This window comes from Erinaceus europaeus, chromosome 1 (assembly GCF_950295315.1).
Source record: "Erinaceus europaeus chromosome 1, mEriEur2.1, whole genome shotgun sequence".
Taxonomy (NCBI): Eukaryota; Metazoa; Chordata; class Mammalia; order Eulipotyphla; family Erinaceidae; genus Erinaceus; species Erinaceus europaeus.
The window spans coordinates 1,424,151-1,448,897 of NC_080162.1; the positions used below are offsets into that span (position 1 = coordinate 1,424,151).

The following is a 24,747-nucleotide window of genomic DNA, read 5'->3' on the forward strand; positions in this document are numbered from 1 at the left end:
GATCCTTATGCCGGTCCTTGCGCTTGCGCCACGTGCTTTTGCGCCACCGCCCAGCCCCCATACTTTAACATTCTGTGAGATCAATACTGAATTATCAGGTCCGGGCAGTGGCACCTGGTCAAGCGCTCGACTTGGGTTTGAGCCGCTGGTTTCCATCTGGCAAGGAGAGCTTTGTGAGTGGCAAAGCTGGACTGTCGGTGTCCTCTCTACTTCCCCTCCTGTCTCAATTTCTCCCTGTCTCTATCCAATAGTAAAAGAATACATTAAATATATATTCAAAATACTGCACCAGCTGGGGGGGTCTTCGAGCCTGCCTGCAGAGTGAGAGGCGTCCAGCTCAGCCCAGGGTGGCTAGGGAGACGCGCGGAGCCGTGCCCCTCAGTGGGGTTTTCCTGCTTGTTGTTCTCTGCAGGACGCTTGGAAGTCGCCACAGGCAGGATGTTGTGAGGAGGAGGACAGCACCGCCCTGGTGTGTGACAATGGCTCTGGGCTCTGCAAGGCCGGCTTCGCGGGGGACGACGCTCCCAGGGCCGTGTTCCCATCCATCGTGGGCCGCCCCAGACACCAGGTGAGCCGAGGTCACACCTGGACAGAGACTCGCAAGTGACACTGGGTGCTGCTATGTCTCCATGTCCCTGGGCGTCCACAGAGAGTCTGTGGGTCTCGGGAAAGGGAGGGAGCTGTGATGAGGCCAACTGCCAATTGTCACTCAGACACAGGGCAGCTGCTGTGGTGTCTGGTAGGTTTGGAAGGCTGGCCCGTTTCCTTCCCTTTCCTTTTGTCCTTTTTTTTTTTTTTTTTTATGCCTCCAGGGTTGTCACTGGGGCTCAGTGCCTGCACTATGAATCCACTACTCTTTGGAGCTATTTTTTCCCACATTTGTTGTCCTTGTTGTTGTTATCATTATTATTTAATTTTTTAAAATTTTATTTATTTATCCTTTTGTTGCCCTTGTTTTATTGTTGTAGTTATTATTGTTGTTGTCGTTGTTAGATAGGACAGAGAGAAATGGAGAGAGGAGGGGAAGACAGAGAGGAGGAGAGAAAGACAGACACCTGCAGACCTGGCTTCACCCGCCTGGGAAGCGACTCCCCTGCAGGTGGGGAGCCGGGGTTCTAACTGGGATCCTTATGCCGGTCCTTGTGCTTTGTGCCACCTGCGCTTAACCCGCTGTGCTACAGCCCGACTCCCTATTATTTAATTTTTTATATTTATTTATTTCCCTTTCGTTGCCCTTGTTTTTTATTATTATTGTTTGTTGTCATTGTTGTTGGGATAGGAAAGAGAGAAATGGAGAGAGGAGGGGAAGACAGAAAGGTGGAGAGAAAGACAGACACCTGCAGACCTGCTTCACCACCTGTGAAGCGACTCCCTTGCAGGTGGGGAGCCGGAGGGCTTGAACCAGGATCCTTACGTGGATCCTCGGGCTTCGTGCCACATGTGCTTAACCCTCTGTGCTACTGCCCAATTCCCTGTTGTTGTTATTATTATTGTTATTGCCAGATAGGACAGAGAGAAGTTGAGAGAGGAGGGGAAGACAGAGAGGGGGAGAGAAAGACAGACACCTGCAGACCTGCTTACACTCTGTTGGTGAAGATCACAGTTACTGTATTTAGACCACAAACAACTAGTGAGAATGGCCCGAGCTCATTTGTTGTTTGTGCTCTAAATACAATAACTGTGATCTTCGGCGTCAGAAGTGTTTCTGAGGGGCTGGGGTGGTGCGGTGGGTTAAGCACATACAGTGTCGAGGCACAAGGATCTGCACAGGGTCCAGGTTCAAACCCCTAAAACCTCACCTGCAGAAGGGGAAGCTTCACAAATGGTGAGGTAGGTCTGCTGGTGTCTGTCTCTCTCCGTCTCTATCTCCCCTCCTCTCTCAATTTCTCTCTGTTCTATCCAAAAATGGGGAAAAAATGGCCTCCAGGAACAGTGGATTCGTAGTGCCGGCCTGGAGGCAAAAAACGGTACTTGTGCGTTACCCGATGCCGTGTTTCTCTTTGGAAGGAAGGAAACACTGACTCCAAGGAGCCCACACTAGGTAAGAGGCAGCACTGCTGCTACGCACGGCTCTGCGTGGTGATTCTGTCAGGGAAACATATCCGGGCAGCCCTGTGGTGATCTCACAAGACATGGCGCGTACTGAAAGTAGCTGCGTGGTGGAAACGAGATGTTGACGTCCATATCCCCTCGCCTCAGACACATGTTCTGTGGAAATGGAGAGATTGACGTCCATGTCCCCTTGCCTCAGACACGTGCTCTGTGGAAACAGAGACATTGACATCTGTGTCCCCTCACCTCAGACACATGCTCTGTGGAAACGGAGACATTGACGTCCATGTCCCCTCACCTCAGACACGTGCTCTGTGGAAATGGAGACATTTGACGTCCATGTCCCCCTCGCCTCAGACACATGCTCTGTAGAAATGGAGACATTGACATCCATGTCCCTTGCCTTCAGACAACGTGCTCTGTGGAAACAGAGACATTGACATCTGTGTCCCCTCACCTCAGATACGTGCTCTGTGGAAATGGAGACATTGACATCCATGTCCCCCTCACCTCAGACACGTGCTCTGTGGAAATGGAGACATTGACGTCCATGTCCCCTCGCCTGAGACACATGCTCTGTGGAAATGGAGACCATTGACGTCCATGTCCCCACACCTCAGACACGTGCTCTGTGGAAATGGAGACGCTGACATCCGTGTCCCCTCGCCTCAGACACATGCTCTGTGGAAACAGAGACATTGACGTCCATGTCCCCTCACCTCAGACATGTGCTCTGTGGAAATGGAGACGTTGATATCCGTGTCCCCTTGCCTCAGACACGTGCTCTGTGGAAACAGAGACATTGACGTCCATGTCTCCTCACCCTCAGACACATGCTCTGTGGAAATGGAGACATTGACGTCCTTGTCCCCTCAGCTCAGACACATGCTCTGTGGAAATGTAGACATTGATGTCCTTGTCCCCTTGCCTCAGACATGTGCTCTGTGGAAACAGAGACATTGACGTCTATGTCCCCTCACCTCAGGACACATGCTCTGTGGAAATGGAGACATTGACGTCCTTGTCCCCTCAGCTCAGACACATGCTCTGTGGAAATGTAGACATTGATGTCCTTGTCCCCTTGCCTCAGACATGTGCTCTGTGGAAACAGAGATATTGATGTCCATGTCCCCTCTCTCAGACACGTGCTCTGTGGAAATGGAGACGTTGACATCCGTGTCCCCTCACCTCAGACATATGCTCTGTGGGAATGGAGATGTTGACAATCTGTGTCCCCTCGCCTCAGACACGTGCTCCATGGGAACGGAGACGCTGACGTCCGTGTCCCCTCGCCTCAGACATGTGCTCTGTGGGAATGGAGATGTTGACATCTGTGTCCCCTCCCTCAGACACATACTCCCTGGGAACGAAGACATTGACGTCCATGTCCCCTCGCCTCAGACACGTGCTCCGTGGAAACAGAGACATTGACATCTGTGTCCCCTCGCCTCAGACACGTGCTCCGTGGATCCCTGCAGCTGGCAGTCTGGCAGGTCCCACAGGAGCACACGTGCACAGATCCCCATCCTGAACAGGCCTTCGGCTGATCTGTGTGCAGGGAGGCCCTCAGCCCGTAGTCCACTGCAATGGGCTGGTAGCGGCCTACTGGACACCAGCGCCTTAGGGGCTATCACCCCAACATAATCCCATTCTGGCAATGAGAAATATCCTCCCCACACACGTGTTTTTTTTAACTTTTTGTAACTGGTAAAAGAAAGAAAGAAAGAAAGAAAGAAAGAAAGAAAGAAAGAAAGAAAGAAAAAAGAAGGTGTTTATCTGACTCGCTTAGTCAAATGTCATAACCTTGACTGGCATGAATCTACCCGCTGTGATTCAAGCACCTCACAGCATTTGCAGATGCAGCGCTTCTGCCCATAGTGGTCAGAAAATGGAAGCCATGTATTCATGGCCGGGTGGCTGCTTGAACAGAGAGTTTACTGTGTCTCTAAGGGGCAGAGTGCGTGGATGTTTGTACATGTGTAGATGTTTGTACATCTGCTCAGAAAATACTTCCTTTGAGCAGCGTCACGCAAGGTGCAACCACCCTCTGTCACAGCACAAAGGTGAAGCCACCTTAGCCTCCAGGTCCTCTGAGATCTAGAAGCTGATCTGAGCTCCTTCCCAATGACTGAGCAATGTTCCCTCTTTTTCTTCTTCTTCTTTTTTTTTTTATTTTTTTTATTTCCAGGGTTATCCCTGGGGCTTGGTGCCAGCACTACGAATCCACTTGTTCCTGGAGCCATTTTTTTTCCATTTCATTAGATAGGTACAGAGAAAAAACTGAGAGAGGAGGGGGAGATAGAGAAAGAGAGAGACAGAGAGACGCCTGCAGCCTTGCTTCACCGCTGTGAAGCTTTCCCCCTTGCAGGTGGGGAGCCCGGGCTTGAACCCAGATCTTTGTGTGGGTCCCTGTGCTGAGTATTATGCAGTCTGTACCTGGTCCCCCCCCCCAGCAATGTCTCCTAAGGGCACAGCACCCCTTCCACCCAGTCTGCTGTTGCTGATACCCAGAAGGAACTGTCCGCTTGTCCGCAGCCGTCTGACTAACCTCTCATGCTTGTGTTGGAACCAGCTCCTGAGTGGCCACAGAGTCTGACCCAGCGCCCATTGAATCTTTCCAGGGGGTGATGGTGGGAATGGGACAGAAAGACAGCTATGTGGGCGATGAGGCGCAGAGCAAACGGGGCATCCTGACCCTCAAGTACCCCATAGAACACGGCATCATCACCAACTGGGACGACATGGAGAAGGTAGGCGGCCTGCTTGCTGTGCTCACGGCCCAGCCGGTTCCCATATACTCCCCTTCGTCTGCTCCCGACCGTCGTTAACTGGAGAGAAATCATGACGTGTCTCTTCCACACAAAACCTCCTTGTTTAACTGTATTTTATTCTTACTATCCTTATTTATTTACTGGGGAGAGACACCCAGAAATAAAGAGGGAAGGGGAGGCAGAGAGGAAGAGAGACAGAGAGACACCCACAGCCCTGCTTCACCACTCGTGAAGTTTCCCTCTCCCCACCCCCCTGCGTACTGATAATCCCCATGTCACGGATGGTGACACTGGGGCTGATGGGGCCTCCGTCCACCTGGACATCTGTGGCCAGCAGAGATGAAGCTGATAGCTGAGCCCAGTTCTAGCCCCAGCACCCACGTCCTTAGTCTGCGGGAATCCTTGGGGCAGGGTTGAGTGTCCGGTGCCTAGCCCGGCCTGGACACCAGGCTGCACTTCTCCCGGTGCTGGGGCCAGGAGCTGTCCTGGGAGGGCGTGCAGTGGCCCCGGACATCAGCTGCCTGTCTTCCCGGCCCTGCTAGATCTGGCACCACTCCTTCTACAACGAGCTCCGCGTAGCTCCTGAGGAACATCCGACCCTGCTCACTGAGGCGCCCCTGAACCCCAAGGCCAACCGGGAGAAGATGACCCAGGTGAGGACCCATCTTCCCAGTGCAGCACAGTGCAGAGTCAGGAAAAAGCCTTGTCTCCAGGGCTGGGTGGTGGGGCCCCCTGTCAAGCGCACAGGGTAGAAGCTGGAGGACCCGCTCAAGGACCCAGGGTCAAGCCACCTTCAGGGGGGGCACTTCAAGATGATGCAGCAGGGTTGAAAGAGTCTCTCTGCTTCTCTTTCTCTCTCTCTCTCTCCTTCTCCCTCTCCCTCTCACCCTTCCTCTCCCTCTCCCCTCTTGGTCTCTATTTGTCTTATCAAATTAAAAAAAAAGTGGGAGGGTTCTGGAGCTCATGTGGGTTAGCTCTCAGCCAGGAAGGCAAATGACCAGTTCTCCCTCACTCCTTCAAGAGATGACAATGATATAGGCAAGAGACATGATATAGGCAAGAGACACTGGGGAGAATTAGGACACTCTCATTTAATGGCAGATGGACATGGGTTTAAATAGAGAACCAAAGAACATTTTTCACATATGTCAGAAATTAAAGGTTTCTTAAAGGTCAGCTTGCCCCTATGGTAGGGGGCTGGTATGACAGAAATTGATGAGATACATAAAGGTCAAGACAATTATTCTCCATGATGCAAGTAACTTAATTATCCAAAGGTATTTGAGAGAAACATAGGGGTTAAACCAGCAGGGTGAGACAGAGAGAAGATAAACAGAGCATGGTAGTTATCAGAAGGCTATAAGGAAATAAAGTTTGGAGTTTCACTGACTGATGTCAGAGAGGTGTTTGATGGAGTATGCTTTCTCTATTGATCGAAAATGAGGTAATTGTGTGAATTCTGGGTGACTGTGAACTTTGAATGAACCTTAAGGCAGGCAGCCATGTGGCCTGCAGTTAGTGGGGGAGGCAGTGAGATCTCTGTGGGCTTGAGAGTCTGAAAAGGGAGAACTGAGTCTGAGAGACTGTTTTTCCCTTTTGCTCATCTCGGTGAGAGAGACTAACAAGGGGGTGTCTTTCCCAGACCTCCATCCAATGATGGGGGAGTTTTCCCTAAGCTCTATCAAGCTTACACATAGTCCCACAGCGGGGGTGGTGGTGGAGATGGCTGCTAGGAGTGACAGATTCATAGTGCTGGCACTGAGCCCCAGCAGTAATCCTGAAGGCGAAAAAAAAAAAAAAAGACTTGAGACTTGTTTCAGGATTTATCAATTACATGCATGTGCAAGAAAGGGAACCGAAACTCTGCTCTGGCATATGGGGTGCTGGGGACCGGGCCTGGGGCCTCACACAGATGTGGAGTGTACTCTACCCACTGCGCTACCTCTACCACTGCATAAGGGCAGGACAGCAGAGAGAACACCCACCCAACCTTCCTCAGATAGGCTGACCACATCCTGGCAGCCATAGGAGTGGCTGGGGGGAGGGGAGGTGGGTAGGGAGGAAGGGACATCATCATGGTCACCTTCTCCTGACTGTGGGCTCTTCCCCTCTGACCTGCAAGGGCAAAGGACAAAGGACAAAGGGCAAAGACTGGATGGAAAAGGTCATTTGCTGTGGGAGCAACTTTTAAGGAGAAATCATTTAAAAAATGCACTCAGACATTCCTTTCCAGGTATCAGAGCTGTTCTAGGTTTAACAACTGGCTTTGGGGCCAGGTGGTGGTGTACCTGGTTGAGCAAACATAATACTGTGCACAAGGATCTGGGTTCAAGCCCCCAGTAGGGGGAAAGCTTTGCGAGTAGTGAAGCAGGGCTGCAGGTGTCTCTCTGTCTCTCTCCCTCTCTATCACCTCTTCCCTTCTTGATCTCTGGCTGTCTCTATCGAATAAATAAATACAAAACAACAATAATAACAATAAACAACTGGTTCTACCCCTCCTCAGTGGTGTGACTTGAGGAACCCGAGTTCCAGTTTCTCCCTATGAGTTGGGAACTGTATTGCTATCAGTCATTTCTAAAGAAATAGAAGTAAGGCAAAGACTTACATGTGAAAATTAATAAGGCAAATATTGATTTAATAATTAGTAAGATTGATTAGTAAAATGTGAAATTAATAATGTCAAAGATACCATGTATCTTTAGGGATAGGGCTGGGGTTAGGGTTAGGCTTCATTTACTAGTTATTGTTTTATTTATCCTATTTTTTTTTCTTATTGGGGGATTAATGGTTTATAGTCAACAGTAAAATACAGTTGTTGGTACATGGGTAACATTTCCCAGGTTTCCACATAACAATTCAACCCCCACTGGGTCCTCCTCTGCCATCTTGTTCTAGGACCTGAACCCTTCTTCCCCCCCTCCAGAGTCTTTGACTTTGGTGCAATACACCAGCTCCATGCCAAGTTCTGCTGTGCCCCCTTCTGTCCTTATTTCTCAGCTTCTGTCTGTGAGTGAGATCATCCCATCTTCATCCTTCTCTTTCTGGTTTATTTGTCCTTATCACATACCCAGAAAACAGCTATAATCCATGTCATCACTGTTACTGCCTGAAGTCCAAGACCTTCCAGGCCGAGTCAGCCTGCTCACCAGCAGACCAGGCGTCTGTCTGCACACACCCCCTGGCACCCAGGGTCGGTCAGTCAGTCAGCGCCTGCTCTGGCTGAGCAGTCAGCCCGTCCTTTGACACTCAGGGTGCTTGTGCTTGGTACTATGTGTACCTGACCGGGAGCATCACCGCTGGGCCCCCAAGAGGCTGTTCTCGAGAAGGCGTGAGCATCACTAACTCAGCCCTGTGGGTTGCTTGCAGATCATGTTTGAGACGTTCAATGTCCCTGCCATGTACGTGGCCATCCAGGCAGTGCTGTCCCTCTATGCCTCGGGGCGCACAACAGGTAGGCGGCCAGGAGGGAGACGGAGCTCAGGAGGGGACACCCTGTGTGGCGGGGTGTGAGTGAGTGAGTGTGTGTGTGTGACTGTGTGAGTGTGTGTGTGAGTCTGAGTGTGTGTGTGAGTGTGTGTGTGAGCGTGTGTGTGTGTGAGTGTGTGAGTACATGTATGTGTACATGTGTGAGTGTGTGTATGTGTGAGTGTGTGTGTATGAGTGTGAGTGTATGTGTGTATGAGTGTGTGTGTGAGTGTCTGTATGTGTGAGTGTGTGAGTGTGTGTGAATGTGTGTGAGTGTGTGTACATGTGTGTGTGGTGGTGTGTGTGTGTGAGTGTGTGAGTGTGTGTGTACATGTGTGTGAGTGTGTGTGTGTGTGTGTGTGTGTACTTGTGGCTTGTGGTGGACTGGGGGTTCATTATGACTGGTGGAGCTGACTCTTGTCCTGGAAGTTCTTTTCACCTTAAAAAGTAAGACTTTGGGGGCCGGGCAGTGCGTGGCACACCCAGTACTAAGGGCAAGGACCCAAGTTCTAGCCCCGGCTCCCCACCGGGCATGGGGATCACTTCACAAGTGATGAAGCAGTTCTGTAGGTGTCTCTCCCCCCCCTCTCTCTACCACCCCCTCCTCTCTCATTTTCTCTCTGTCCTGTCCAATAAAACCGAGAAAGAGTTGGCAGGAGCAGTGGGTTCATAGTGCTGGCACCCAGCCCCAGTAATACCCTGGAGGCAGAAAACAACGAAACAAAAGAAGTAAGACCTGACTTCTGTCTTGTGTGTAGCCAGGCCCTTTCTATTGTTTCTCGCCTCTGCTTCTTCCTTTCCTTTCCTTTCTGTCTTCCCTCGGCCATGCCCACCTCACCTATCCTGTCAAGGGATTCCTTCCCTTCCTTTCCAGCAAGTGGCTGGCAATGGCTGTCAGTCAGAGCAGCACTAGGGTGGAGGCTCATCTTGCCTACCTGTTCCCAGGCATCGTGCTGGACTCTGGAGATGGCGTCACCCACAATGTGCCCATCTATGAGGGCTATGCCCTGCCCCACGCCATCATGCGCCTTGACCTGGCTGGCCGAGATCTCACCGACTACCTCATGAAGATCCTGACCGAGCGGGGCTATTCTTTTGTGACCACAGGTGAGACCCGTGGGGAGCAGGTGCTGAGTGTCTTCTTCACGATGACTTTCAGCACCCGGACGACTCTCTCAGGCTATGGTGGGAGGGAGCCTCAGAGACGTCAGTGCTGGGGGCTGGGAGGTAGCACAGTGGGTTGAGTGCACATGGTGCAAAGCTCAAGCACTGGCGTAGGGATCTTGGTTCAAGTCCCTAGCTCCCCACCTGCAGGGGAGTCGCTTCACAGGCGGTGAAGCAGGTCTGCAGGTGTCTGTCTTTCTCTCCCCCTCTGTCTTCTCCTCCTCTCTCCATTTCTCTCTGTCCAATCCAACAATGACAGCAACAACAACAATAAGTACAACAATAAAACAACAAGGGCAACAAAAGGGAAAGAAAATAAATAAATAAAAACCTGATGTTGCCAAATAAATCTACTGTGTCCTTGAGCAAGACAGTTATACTGTCCTAGTATGATATGCCACTCAAAGTTAAGTTCTTTGAGCATTTTTGAAATTTATTTTATTTTATTCTTTTAAGTATTTATTTAGTAGAGACAGAGAAATTGAACTGTAATGTGTGCATTTAACCAGGTCAAGCACCACTGCCTGGCCCCTAATTCTTTTTGTTCACAAATAAAGAGATAAGATAATGTGACATGTGATTGGAATTCTCCATTTTCTCCTCCTCCTCCTCCTCCTCCTTCTTCTTCTTGTTCTTCTTCTTCACTGATTTTATTTATTTATTAATTAGAAAGGTCAGAGGAGAGAGAAAGAACCCGACATCACTCTGGTACCTGCGCTGCCAGGGATTGAACTTGGGACCTCTTGCTTGAGAGTCCAATGCTTTGTCCACTGCACCACCTCCAAGACCACAGTGATTGGTATTCTTCAGAGACATTTAGCTAACTCTCGGGTCCCAGGTTCACCACTCACTGGTTGTGTGACCTTGGATGACTGACCCACCCTCACTGAGCCCTGGTCTCTTGATCTGTAAAATGGTGCATGGGCATGGGTTCCCTCTCATAGAGCACTTCCATATTTCTCTGAAATGTCTGGCATGGGCAAGTCCAGGAAGCCAGTAAACCTTAGCTAGTGTCTACACCAAGCCAGACGGCCATGGGACATTGTCTTCAGACTCTGTGATATCCCTGGGTCTCAACCCACCAGAAGCAGAGTCACTGGTTGGTAGAAACACTGGGTATCCCCAGTGTTTGTGGCTTCAGCTGCCTGTCCTCCACTCACCGACTTGGCATTGTTCAAATGCTTATGTTCCCAGATGCAAGGCTAGCGTGGGGGTGCCTCTTCCCAGGCACGTTCTCTCTGGGTTGGAGAAAACTCTACCGGAGCCAGCCTGGGCTTCTACTCACTCAGCGATGTGAGGGAGGAACAGAATCATGGTGGTGAGACAATACAGTATCTTTACTGATCAGAGATCTGAGGCTTTTAAAAGTTGGACCTGGAGGTGGCAAGTCAGAAACAAAAATGGCTAGGAAAGGGGCAGAGAAATGTCAAAGGGGACTGGAAAGGTAGGAACTTCCTTAGCAACTGTTGGGAGGGTTTTAACAGGTAGGATTAATGATACCCAGCAGGCAGGGAGGGTCTTGAGGGTAGAAATAAGATAGATCAAAGGGATGGAATGGGTGGGGATCTTTCAGGCAAAACCATGATTATGTAGATAGGCCATAATAACAGGAATGCAGGGTGGAGCAGGGGGAGGTGGATTTATGTTTTAAGGAAGAATTTAAGGAGGTGGATTTATGTTTTATGCCAGGCTCCTGGAGGCAGAACAATGCAGGGTGCTTTGTGAGGCTCCTCACAATTTCCCAACACCCAGACATGCCTGAGGTGTTTCTAGATGCTAGGTATGAAGTCTGTAGGCAATAAGCAGTATCTTCTCTAGGCTTGGGATTTGGGTTAGTTCTGTTCCTCCTTGGCTCTCCACAAAGATTTCAAGGCATCTCCACAAGGTTCCAGGGGACCCTGTGGAATATGAAGGCTTAGAAGGAGCACGTGCGAGAGTCTTCAGACGCCTGCCTGCTGCTCCCAGTGCTCCTTCCTCCACTGGCCCCCCTGGGCCCTTCTGAGCATGTGCTAGTTCTGAGCCAGGGTCTGCCTCTTTCTGGAAATTTTGTGAACTAAACTCTACCTCAGTCAAGTAATATATATCTGGAGATGTTGCCAAACAGGTCAGGCCCCTTCATGAGACAGCAGCAGTCTAAGTCTTCCTGGTCCTCTGAAATATCCAATATGGCAAACTCTGTGGAGCTAATCAGAACAGAGTCATTCATTTAGTTGGTTCTGCAAAAATATGCCAGGCTACTTTCGTGGGAATGGGACCAGAGACTTGTGGCGGCATGGTAATACAATTCTTTATTCAGGTGGAAGCCCAGAGACAGGTGTGAGCACAGCAGGTTAAGCCATGTGGCACCAAACCGCAATGGCTGCCTCCCACTCTGCATGCCAGCCCTTTTCCAGGTCGGGATGCAGGAGAGAAAAGACAAGAGGAGAGAATGAAACCAGGAACAGAAGTGGGATTTATAGGGTAAAACCAGAAGTGGCAAGTTGGGAACGGAGATGGCTGGGAGAGGGGGTGGAGAAAAGAAAGAGCGGAAGGTAGAAAGCTTCCACAGCAACGGTTGCTAGGGTTTTAGCGGGCGGGATTAATGTTACTCTGCAGGCAGGGTGGGTCTCGAGGTAGAAAGAAGATGGATCAAAGGAATGGGTGGGGATCTTTCAGGCAAAACAATGATCATGTAAATAGGCCATAATATCAGCAATGGAGCAGGGGGGGAACATGGGGCTGGCTTAATGTCCAACAGGTTCTACAAAAATAAATGTAAGTTCATGTGCAAAGGGTTTTCTCCTGTGTTTTTCTTTTTCTTTTCTTTTCTTTTCTTTTCTTTTCTTTTCTTTTCTTTTCTTTTCTTTTCTTTTCTTTTCTTTTCTTTTTTACCAGAGCACTGCTCAGCTCTGGCTTATGGTGGTGTGGGGAACTGAACCTGAGACTTGAGACCCTCAAGCATGAAAGTCTTAGCATAACCATTATGCTATACCCCCACCCTCCTGTGTTTTTCTTAGGCAAGTTCCTGTTATTCCTGTCAGGCATTTTCTAGGCCATGTTTGTTAAGGATCTACTGTGAGTGAAACACTGAAGCAGGTTTGATCACCATATTGATCCAGCTTACCGAGATAGGAACTTAAAGATTTCTGTGAGGGACCATATGTTGTGAGGGACACTGAGGCAGGAATGGCGGAGCCCTTGCCCTGTATGATCCCCTGTACTTGTGCCCCACTGACAGCTGAACGTGAGATCGTCCGGGACATCAAGGAGAAGCTGTGCTATGTAGCTCTGGACTTCGAGAATGAGATGGCCACAGCCGCGTCCTCCTCATCCCTGGAGAAGAGCTACGAGCTTCCCGACGGGCAGGTGATCACCATCGGGAATGAGCGCTTCCGCTGCCCAGAGACCCTGTTCCAACCATCCTTCATCGGTGGGTAGCAGATGCTTTCCACAGACAGGGAGGGCACCTAGCTTCCTCCTGCCTGTCAGTGCTCAGTCACCAGGACCCTGCTGCACCTGGGACGTGTGGCAGGGGGCACAAAGGCAAAAGTGATTCTGAAACAGTGGGAGAGAGTATCTTAAACATTTTTTTCTTAGTGATTTAATCATGATTAACAAGATTGTAAGATCACAGGGGTACAAATTCACACAGTTCCCACCACCAGAGTTCCGTGTCCCATCCCCTCCACTGGAAGTTTTCCTGTTCTTTATCCCTCTGGGAGTCTGGACCCAAATTCTTTATGGGGAGCAGAAGGTGGGAGTTGTGGCTTCTGTCATTGCTTCTCCACTGGACATGGGTGTTGGCAGGTGGACCCACACCCCCAGCCTGTTTCTGTCTGTCCCTAGTGGGGCAGGGCTCTGGGGAGGGGAGGCTCCAGGACACACGGGTGAGGGCATCTGCCCAGGGAGGTCAGGATAGCGTCATAGCAGCATCTGCAACTTGGTGGTTGAAAAGCAGTGAGCTAGAAAGCAGGACAAAGTGTTTAATAAACAGGAACCTAAATGAGTAAGAGATTCAGGTCTTTGTGTGGGAAGAATTTAGGAAGTCTGTTTTAGGTATGTTCCAAGGGGCCCATGACTTTAGTCATTTTTGCCTGAGCCTAACAGCTAATATGTAGGTGAAGTAAAAGTCTTGTCTGGGAAGATTGTGTCAGAGCTGAAAAGAGGGCTAGAAAGCTGGATTATGGCAGAGAGTAGCTCCCAAACACGAGGAAAGTACATAAATACCAGTAACAGTAAACCCCATTCATCTGACCCAGGGCCCGTGTCTCATTTAGCACATGAGACATGTGTTAACTGTGAGCCCCATCAGTCTGATCTAGGGCCCATATTCATGACAGGAGCCTCTGAGTCCCTGTCAGTCTGAGCTCACAGTCCCTGGTCGCAGCTGGAACATTCTAGGCTGCTCTCATGTCAGGACCCGTCTTCCTCGAGGGGCAGAGCAGGCTGCCCAGCCTCCCTTCAGAGAGCGGGGAGTCCCCACCATGGCTGCTCTGCAGTGAGGGCAGGTCCTGGAGAGGCCCCAGGAGGCTTGTGCTGACGTTTCTGAGGGGAGTGACCAGTGGTGGTAGAGAGAGGGGTCTGTGAGAGGCCTGGGCCCATCATGTCCATGTGGGGATCCCAGGACTCCCTGACTAGAGCCCCAGGTGTTGGGGGGGAGGGGTGAAATGAAAAGGGAGCCAAAGTCCACTAGGAGCAGAGGGGTTGTAAATGTGCAAGTTCCAGCAGGGGGAAAAAAATTATTTTTTAAAATAAAAAAAATTAAGAAATAATTCAATCAAGAAAGTTATTAGAGACCTGGTGATGTTTCAGCAGCTTGAACCATCACATCAAGGAACCCAGGTTCAAGCCCTGGTCCTCACTGTGTGGGGGGGGTGCTTGTGGTGAAGTAGGATTGTGTGTGTCTCTCTCTCTCCCTTGTTCCCCCTGTCCCTCCCAGTGTCTCTATTTCCCATCAAATACAGTAAATAAATACAAACAATAATGTTATAAAGATTAGAGGGAGAAGCCTTTATCCAAAGAATATGAAAGACTTTTTTAAACAAGTCTGCATCCTTTAGCTTTGAGAAGTGGGAACAAAACAGTGCCCAAAGGTGGACTTGGGAGAGTTGTGAGCAAAGGCAGAGGTTTACAAACTGCCTGGGATTCTCTGCAGCGAGTGTGAAGCAAAGGCGAGGGGCAGAGAGTCTATTAAAAGTCAGCAAGTGACGCTCGGGCCCTCCCTCACCCAGACATGCTGCTGAGTGATATCATCAGTGGACAGACAGAAAGACATATGGTCCCTCAGAGAGGTCGCCTCGTGGATTATCAGGCTATCACTTTATTTATTTTATTCATTCATTTGTTTGTTTTTGCCTCAGGTTATCACTGGGGTTCAGTGCCGGCGCTATGAATCCACTGCTCCTGGTAGCCTTCTCCCCCAAATTTTATTGAATAGGAGAGAGAGAAATTGAGAGGAGAGGGGGAGGCAGAGAAGGAGAGAGACTCTTTTGAACCCTCCCTTCCCCCACTGCAGGAGAAGAGCCCAGGGACTCAAAACTGGGTCCTGCATGGGCCCTTGTGCTTAATACTGTGTGCGCTTAACCGGGTACACTGCCACCTCTCCTGCATGGGCCCTTGTGCTTAATACTGTGTGTGCTTAACTGGGTACACTGCCACCCCACCTGCATGGGCCCTTGTGCTTAATACTGTGTGCGCTTAACCGGGTACACTGCCACCCCTCCTGCATGGGCCCTTGTGCTTAATACTGTGTGCGCTTAACCGGGTACACTGCCACCCCTCCTGCATGGGCCCTTGTGCTTAATACTGTGTGCGCTTAACCGGGTACACTGCCACCCCTCCTGCATGGGCCCTTGTGCTTAATACTGTGTGCGCTTAACCGGGTACACTGCCACCCCTCCTGCATGGGCCCTTGTGCTTAATACTGTGTGCGCTTAACCGGGTACACTGCCACCCCTCCTGCATGGGCCCTTGTGCTTAATACTGTGTGCGCTTAACCGGGTACACTGCCACCCCTCCTGCATGGGCCCTTGTGCTTAATACTGTGTGCGCTTAACCGGGTACACTGCCACCCCTCCTGCATGGGCCCTTGTGCTTAATACTGTGTGCGCTTAACCGGGTACACTGCCACCCCTCCTGCATGGGCCCTTGTGCTTAATACTGTGTGCGCTTAACCGGGTACACTGCCACCCCTCCTGCATGGGCCCTTGTGCTTAATACTGTGTGTGCTTAACCAGGTACACTGCCACCCCACCCCCCAGCTTTTTATTTTTTAAGTTTAACTTTATTTTATAGAATAGAGAGAAATTGAGGAGGAGAGGAGATGGAAGGGGAGAGACAGAGAGATAGCTGCAGCCCTGCTTCACCACTTGTGAAGCTTCCCCCCTGCAGGTGGGGACCTGGGGCTTGAACCCGGCTCCTTGCGCAGTGAATCAGGTGCACCACCACCACCCGGCCCCTTAGGCCTGTCAGTGTCAGCGCAGGGGTGGGGGGCGCGTCTGCTTGCTGGTTTCTGCCTTCATGCGTCTCACCCACCAGCCGCAGACCAGCCCCCACGTGTCTTTTGCAGGCATGGAGTCTGCGGGCATCCACGAGACCACCTACAACAGCATCATGAAGTGTGACATCGACATCAGGAAGGACCTATACGCCAACAACGTCCTGTCGGGAGGTACCACCATGTACCCAGGCATCGCCGACCGGATGCAGAAGGAGATCACGGCGCTGGCACCCAGCACCATGAAGATCAAGGTGCGGCCGGCCAGGCTGAGTCCTGCCGGGGGTTGGGGGCAGCCCGTCCCCCACGCCAGGGGCTGGTCCGAGCCTCCTCTCCGCCACGTGCCACGTGTGCTCCAGGGTCCGACGGCTAGGCGGCCGGTGAAGCTGTCAAGTCTCCGCGCTTGACAAGCCACAAGTCGGTTCACCTGGGAGACAGATGTGGCATCACGGTGTGAAACTGGGTCTCCAGTGGTTTTTATTGTCAGCTCCTCCTCGGGCAAGGTCAGCAGGGCTCCCCCGTGCTGACTCTGCACAAGCACAGAGCTGTTTCTCTTCACTGCCTCTGGCCGCACAGTGAGCGCCAACATTCACACACCAGCTAGCTACCTGCATCACTGCTTCCAGGTCTGTCGGCTAAGTGGCCTGTGCTCTTTTCCTGCCACGTGGGGCCACTTTCAGGGCCCAGGAGTTCTCCTGTTTGCTTCTTTACTCCCCCTGGCTCCCCTGTTGATGCCAGTGCTCAGCAGCACGGAAAACCTCCACGTGGACGGGGGAACCCAGACCCTGAGCTGCCCAGACACCTGGGCTACATGAGTGCCAAGCCCCAGTCAAGGGAACTCCGCAGTCAACGCGGGTGATCCTCTGGATGCTAGTCTACACGTAAATGCTGACTTCCTTCTCTCCTTTCTTCCTTTCTTTCTTTCTTTCTTTCTTTCTTCCTTCCTTTCTTTCTTTCTTTCTCTCTTTCTTTTTTTCTTCCTTGATTACTTCCTTTCTTTTTTTGTAATTTCCTTATTGGGGAATTAATGTTTTACATTAGACAGTAAATGCAGTAGTTTGTACACGTATAACACTTCTCAGTTTTCCACATAACAATACAAACCCCACTAGGTCCTCTGTCATCCTTCTTGGACCTGTACACTCCCCTTCTCACCCCACCACCCAACCCAGAGTCTTTGACTTTGGTGCAATAAGCCAATTCCAGTTCAGGTTCTACTTGTGTTTTCTCTTCTGATCCTTTTCAACTTCTGCTTGAGAGTGAGAGCATCCCATATTCATCCTTCTGTTTCTGAATTATTTCACTTAACATGAATTTTTCAAGGTCCATCCAAGATTGGCTGAAAAAGGTGAAGTTATCATTTTTTTATAGCTGAGTAGTATTCCATTGTGTATATAGACCACAACTTACTCAGCCACTCATCTGTTGCTGGATACCTGGGTTGCTTCCAGGTTTTGGCTATTACACATTGTGCTGCTAAGATCATATGTGTACACAGATCTTTTTGGATGGGTATGTTGGGTTCCTTAGGATCTATCCCCAGGAGGGGAATTGCAGGATCATAGGGTAGGTCCATTTCTAGCCTTCTGAGAGTCTCCAGACTGCTCTCCACAGGGGTGGACCAATTTACATTCCCACCAGCAGTGCAGGAGGGTTCCTTTGACCCCACAACCTTTCCAGAATTTGCTGCTGTTACCTTTTCTGATGTCTTACATTCTCACAGGAGTGAAGTGATATCTCATTGTTGTCTTTATTTGCATTTCTCTGACAATCAAAGACTTGGAGCATTTTTTCATGTTTCTTGGCTTTTTGGATCTCTTCTGTGGTGAATATTCTGCCCATGTCCTCCCCCCATTTTTGGATGGGGTTATTTGTTTTCTTGTTGTTGAGTTTGGCAAGCTCTTTATATATTCTGGTTATTAGCCTCTTGTCTGATGTATGGCATGTAAAGATCTTCTCCCATTTTGTGAGGGGTCTCTTGGTTTTGGTAGTGGTTTCTTTAACTGTGCAGAATCTTTTTAATTTCATGTAGTCCCATAGGTTTATACTTGCCTTAGTCTTCTTTGTAATTGGATTTGTTTCATTGAAGATGTATTTAAAGTTTATACAGAAAAGAGTTCTGCCAATATTTCCCTCTAAGTATCTGAGAGTTTCTGGTCTAATATCCAAGTCCTTGATAAACTTGGAATTTACTTTTGTAATTGGTGAAATATAGTGGTTCAGTTTCATTCTTCTGCATGTTTCAACCCATTGTTTCCAACACCATTTGTTGAAGAGACTCTGCTTTCCCCATGTAATAGTCTGGGCCCCTTTGTCAAAGATTAGATGTCCATAGGTGTGGGAGCTCACTTCTGGGCTCTCAATTCTATTCCACTGGTCAGTGTGTCTGTTCATGTTCCAGTACCAAGCAGTTTTGATGACAATGGCCCTATAATACAGTTTGAGATCTGGGAGTGTGATGCCTCCAGTTCTGTTCTTTCTTCTCAAGATGGTTTTGGCAATTCTGGGTCTTTTCTGGTTCCAGATAAACATTTGTCACGTTTTATTTATTCTCCTAAAAAATGTGCTTGGGATCTTGATGGGGATAGCATTAAATTAGTATATGGCTCTGGGTAGTATATTTCTTTTGATGATGTTAATTCTTCCAACCCATGAACATGGAATATCTTTCCACTTCTTTGTGTCTTTTTTCAATTTCCTTGAGTAGTGACTCATCATTTTTAGTATTCAACATTTCACTTCCTTGGTTAGGTTTATTCCTAGATATTTTATTGATTTTGTTGCTATAGTAAAATAAATTGATTTCTGGATTTCAACTTCTAACTTAGTGTTTGCATACAGGAATGCCACTGACTTTTGCATAGTAATTTTGTAGGCTGACACCTTACTGTATTGCCTGATGATTTCCAAAAGTTTCTTGCTGGGTTCCTTAGATTTTTCTATATATACTATCATGTCATCTGCATATAGGGAGAGTTTGACTTCTTCTCTTCCAATCTGTATGCCTTTAATTCCTTGCTTTTGCCAGATTGCTATGGCAAGAACTTCCAACACTATGTTGAATAGTAATGGTGATAGTGGGCAGCCCTGTCTAGTGCCTGATCTGAGGGGAAATGCTTCCAGTTTTTCACCATTGTGTATGATGTTGGCTGTAGGTTAGCTATATATAGATTTCAGTATCTTCAGGAATTTTTCATCTATTCCCATGTTTTGTAGTGTCTTGATCATAAAGGGATATTGTATTTTGTCAAAGGCTCTCTCTGCATCTATTGATATGACTATGTGGTTTTTGGTCTTTTGTTGATGTTGTGGATCATGTAGATTGATTTACATATATTAGACCAGCCTTGCATTCCGCATTCCTGGGATAAACCCCACTTGGTCATGATGAAAAATCTTTTTAATGTACTGCTGTATCCGGTTGGCTAGAATTTTGTTCAATATTTTAGCATCTATGTTCCTCAGAGATATTGGTCTGTAGTTTTCTTTTTTAGTTGAATCCCTGTCTGCTTTTGGTATCAGAATGGTGTTGGCTTCATAGAAGCTGGAAGGGAGTATTCCAGTGTCTTTATTCTTCTGGAAGACTTTTAAAAGTAGAGGTATTAGTTCTTCTTTGAAGGTTTTGTAGAATTCATTTGTAAAATCATCTGGTCCAAGACTTTTATTTTTGGGAAGGTTTTTGATAGCTGTTTTAATTTCATTAGCTGTGATGGGCCTGTTCATGTTACATAGTTCCTCTTTCCTTAGTTTTGGAAGTTGGTAGGTATCTAGGAAATCGTCCATTTCTTCCAGGTTCTCTAGCTTGGTGGCATATAGTTGTTCATAGAAGCCTCGCATGATATGTTGAATTTCTGCGGTGTCTGTTGTGATGTCTCCTTTTTCATTTATGATCAATTTATTTTATGTTTCTCTCTCTCTTTTTTGTTTTGTTTTGCTTATCTGGTTAAAGGTTTGTCAATTTTGTTTACTCTTTCGAAGAACCAATATTTACTTTTGTTGATCTTTTGTATGTTATATTGAAAGTTATTTATTTCTGCCCTAACTTTAGTTATTTCTGTCCTTCTGGTTGTTTTATAGTTCCTTTGTTCTTCTTCTAGGTCTTTAAGATGTGCACTCAGGCTGTTTATTTGTGCTTTTTCTTATTTCCTAATGTGTGCTTGTATGGCTATGAACTTCCCTCTCAGTACTACCTTAGCTATGTCCCAAATATTTTGATAGCTTCTGTCTTTATTTTCATTGAACTCTTGAAACATTCTTATTTTTCCTTTATTTCCTCTTTGACCCAGTAGTTGTTAAGTAGTGCACTGTTGAGCTTCCACATTTTGGGACTATTACTAATCTTTTGTTGATTGTTAAGTGTTAGTTTAATTCCACTGTGGTCTGAGAAGTTGCTTGGGATGATTTCAATGCTCTTGAATTTGCTGATGCTGTCTTTGTGGCCTAACATATGGTCTATCCTTGAGAATGACCCATGTGGACTTGAATAAAATGTATATTCCAGTTTCTTGGATGAATGGCTCTGAAAATGTCCAATAGTTCTAGTTTATCTATCTCCTCATTTAGCTCCCTCATGTCTTTATTGATTTTCTGCCTGGATGATCTGTCAAGTTGAGAGAGTGGAGTATTGAAGTCCCCTACTATGACTGTGTTGCTGTTAATATATTGCTGTAGCTCTTTCAGTAGATGTTTGATGTATTTAGATGGCTTCTCATTGGGTACATAGACGTTAATAACTGTTAAGTCCTCTTGATTAACTGATCCACTGAGCATTAAGTAGTGCCCATCCCTATGTTTTAAAATTTTATTTATTTTAAATTCTATCATGTCAGATATGAGAATAGCTGTTCCTGTCCTTTTTTGTGGGCCATTGTCTTGTATGATAGTTTTCCATCCTTTCACTTTTAGTCTGTTTTTGTCTTGTTGAGTTAGACGGTTTCCTGTACACAGCATATTGTTGGGTTGTGTTTTCTGATCCATCTTTCTACTCTGTGCCTTTTAATAGGTGAATTCAGGCCATTGACATTTATTGACAGCAAAGATTTAAGATATTTTAATGCCATTCTTCTAGAGTTTTAGAATGTTCTGATATATGGCCAATTTATGGTGGTCTCACTGTTTACAGGAGACCTTTTAGAACTTCTTTCAGGGCAGGCTTGGTGATGGTTGATTCTTTCAACTGTTGCTTGTCTGAGAAGGTTTTTACGCCTCCATCTAGTCTGAATGACAGTCTAGCAGGATACAGTAGTCTTGGTTGAAAGCCTTTCTCATTGAGCACTCGATAGATATCTTGCCATTCTCTTCTGGCCTGTAGTGTTTGTGTGGAGAAGTCCGCTGCTAATCTTGTGGGTTTTACTCTGTAGGTGACTCTTTATTTTTCTCTTGCAGCCTTCAGGTTCCTTTCTTTATCCTTATTTCTTTCAGTTTTAAATATGATGTGTCGGAGTCTTTAAGTCTGGATTAATTCTGTTTGGGACCCTCTGGGCTTCTTCAACCTTTATGTCTTTGATGTTGTCTAGTCTAGAAAAGTTTTCAGCTATTATGTTCTGAAGAATGCTTTCTTCCCTTCCCTCTGTCTCTCTGTCTCTCGGTCTGTCTCTCTCTCTTTGCCTCCAGTTTTATCGCTAGGGCCTGGCGCCTTCACTAAGAATCCACTGCTCCTGGAGGCTATTCTGTTACTCATTTTGTTACCCTTGTTGTTTATTGTCATTTCTGTTACTATTATTGTTTTCCTTTCTGTTGTTGCTGTTGGATAGGACAGAGAGAAATCAAGACAGGAGGGGAAGACAGAAAGGGGAGAAAAAGACAGACTCCTGCAGACCTGTTTCACTGCTTATGAAGCAACCTCCTGTAGGTGGGGAGCCAGAGGATCAAACTGGGATCCTTACACTGGTCCTTGTGCTTGGTGCCATGTGTGCTTAAACCACTGCACCACCGCCTGCCCGTTTCTCTTTGTTTTTGCCTTCAGTTACTGGGGCTTGGTGTGGGCAGTGGGCATTCACTACTCCTGGTGGCCATTTTTGCCTTTTTTCTCTTTAGTTTTTTTTTTTTTTTTCATTTTATTTGGCAAGACAAAGATAAATGAGATGGGAGAGGAAGACAGAGGAGAAAGAGAGAGAGAAAGAGAGAGAGAGAGAGAGGCCATCAGACCTACTTCACCACTTGTGAAGCTTTCCCCCTGCAGGTGAGGACCAGAGGCTTGAACCCAGATCCTTGCGTGGGTCCTTGCGCTTAGTACGATGTGTGTGCTTAGCTGGGCGTGCCACTGCCTGGCCCCCTGACCCTGTTGAGATCAATATTTTCCCGGAACTGGTCCTGGTGAAACTGCCCTGACTCACCACACCAGAGCTGACAGGCCAGAACAGAGGAATGGGACTGAACTGGGTCTGCAGGCAGGGAGCAGGGGCAGCAGGCCAGGGTCCCACCCTTTACCCCTGGACTCTCCAAATTTGAGATGCTTGGGTACAAAGGGCAATGGGCATGTCAGTCCACAAACAAGGCTTTGGAAACCTGGCTGAGAGGTCAGTTTCTGTGTATCCCTCTAGCTCTCGATGGTCATTTATTTTTCTTAGTATTCTGTTGTTCCTGAAAAGCATCTTTCCATTTTTTAAATTTCTTTTTGATAGAGGGTGAGAGACAGAGGAAACAGGTGGAAAGAAAGGAAGAGAGAGTGAGGAGAGAGAGGATGAGGGGGAGGGAGAGACTGAGCCCTGCAGCCCTGATCACTGCTGAGGAAGCTGCCCTCTGGGGCAAGTGGTGGCACACACCAGTGGGCATGGGCCCTGCTGACAGGGACAGTGGATTCCTAGTGCCAGCACTGAGCTCCAGCAACGACCCTGGTAGAAAAGAGAAAGGCAGGAAGGCAGGAAGGCAGGAAGGAAGGAAGGAAGGAAGGCAGACAGGAAGAGGGTCTGAGTCCTTCAGTGTGAAACAGAGCATGTCGGTGAATGTCGCCCGGCACAGCACGTGCAGAGTTAAGTTCTGGCAAAACCAAAGCTTGACTGGCTGGTGGCACTGAGTTCTGTGGCATAACTTAGCAGAGGTCAGAGGGACGTCAGCCCTGAAGACAAGGTCACACAGCATCTGGGGCAGCTTCCTGCTGCTGCAGGAACAGGCTGAAAATAGCAGCAGCACTTTGAAAGCTCCGGGTTCCTGTGGAGGCAGCAGCGGGGGAAGCAGACGGGCTCAGGCTGACTCTTCAGAGCTGGATGTGTCGTCAAGTTCGGGGCGCCAGCAGGCCGGGCTCGCTACGCGGCGGTAGACAGAGACGCGTGGACACACGGCGGGGCAGAGAAGCTGTATTTCTTTATTCAGGAGCAATGATTCAGAAACTAACCTAAAACTAATCACCACACAGATCTGTCCTGCATCCTGCTCCTCCGGAGGCCGGGGGCGGGCGAAACTAGCAGGGCCAAGCCACAATCTCCCAGAGGCGGCGGGGAGGGGGCGAGACCAAACCAATGTGAAGCATACAACAATTCCCCCTTTATTTTTAACTAAATGACCATAGTATCAGGAGTGTGGGGTGAACAGACACCCTCACCTCCCGGCCCTCAGAGCCGGACTCCCCTCACCTCCCGGCCCTCAGGGCCGGACTGGTCTCACCTCCCGGCCCTCAGAGCCGGACTGGCCTGCCGCCCCCCAGCCTCGGCCCTGCTCCTGAGACGAGGACCAGGGCGCCATGCCCAGTTGCCCTCCCAGGGCGCTGACTGACAGCTCTTCTCTCTCCTCCCGGCCCACAGATCATCGCCCCTCCAGAGCGCAAGTACTCCGTGTGGATAGGCGGCTCCATCCTGGCCTCCCTGTCCACCTTCCAGCAGATGTGGATCAGCAAGCAGGAGTACGACGAGGCAGGGCCTTCCATTGTGCACCGCAAGTGCTTCTAGTGACGCCGTCCTGCTTCCGGCCGGCCTGGATGAAGGGCAGCTGAGAATGCCCTGGCGCAAGGCCTCCAGTTCTCTTCCTAGTCATTCCTAGTCACAGCTCCGACGCATTCCCTGTGTTCTGTCTTTGTCTCTTTCTTCTTCTTCTTCTTCTTTTTTTTAAAAATAAATCTGAACTAAGTTACCAGTAAGCTCTCCCCTTGGCCTCTTCTCAGTACCAAGCTCAGCACCTAATTTCACCATGTTAACTTCATTCCTTATTGTGGAACCTTCTAGTGGTGCAGCTGAGGCTAGACCACAGGCAGGAAGTGTATGTCCCTTAGAAAAGGAAACATTAAAAAGAAAAATCAAGGGGTGGGGTGGTGCACCCAGTGTAGTGCACATTACGGTAAGAAGCTCAAAGACCCGTGTGTGGATCTGGGTTTGAGCCCTTGGCTCCTCACCTGAAAGGGGCGAGTTTCACAAGTGGTGAAGCTGGGCTGCAGGTGTCTCTCTGTCTCTCTTCCTCTCTCCATCTCCCCCTGCCCTCTCAATTTTTCTGTCCTATCCAATAAAGTGGAAAAAAAAAAAAAAGGTCTGCCAGGAGCAGTGGATCTGTAGTGCCGGCACCGAGCCCCAGTGATAACCCTGGAGGGGAAAAAAAACAACCCAAGTAGTTTCACAACTCACAAGACATAACTGTAAGAACGAAAAAAAGCAGACCGCTGGGCAACTCACAGGGGCTGACAGCTTTCTGGGTGACTGCGTAGTTCTGCTCTCTCATGATATTTTTATGGGAAGTCAGAACGCTGAGGGCCAGATAGAAGAAGGCTTTGGGCAGCGGCGGTGCATCTGGTTGAGCCCACGTATTACCTTGAGTGAAGACCTGAAGACCCAGGTTCAAATTCCAGTCCCCACCTGTGGGGACAACCTCTACAAGCTGTGAAGCAGGTCTATAGGA

At 48.6% G+C, this 24,747-nt stretch overlaps 1 protein-coding gene across 3 annotated transcripts in view; it reads left to right on the forward strand.

Annotated features, from left to right (window-relative positions):
- Positions 1 to 24,380, forward strand: part of ACTA2 (actin alpha 2, smooth muscle) — a 347,847-nt gene extending 323,467 nt beyond the window's left edge. For 2 of the 3 annotated variants that reach the window (XM_060186367.1, XM_007537192.3), the window contains exons 2-9: positions 413 to 568; positions 4,674 to 4,802; positions 5,366 to 5,476; positions 8,190 to 8,274; positions 9,234 to 9,395; positions 12,670 to 12,861; positions 16,000 to 16,181; positions 23,667 to 24,380. In XM_060186367.1, coding sequence (XP_060042350.1) covers positions 4,680 to 4,802; positions 5,366 to 5,476; positions 8,190 to 8,274; positions 9,234 to 9,395; positions 12,670 to 12,861; positions 16,000 to 16,181; positions 23,667 to 23,810 — 999 coding nt within the window. In that variant the 5' untranslated portion in view covers positions 413 to 568; positions 4,674 to 4,679 and the 3' untranslated portion in view covers positions 23,811 to 24,380. Of the gene's footprint in view, positions 1 to 411; positions 569 to 4,673; positions 4,803 to 5,365; positions 5,477 to 8,189; positions 8,275 to 9,233; positions 9,396 to 12,669; positions 12,862 to 15,999; positions 16,182 to 23,666 lie in introns of all 3 variants that reach the window. The other variant, XM_060186320.1, reaches the window with a different exon arrangement.
- Positions 24,381 to 24,747: the final 367 nt, after the last annotated feature.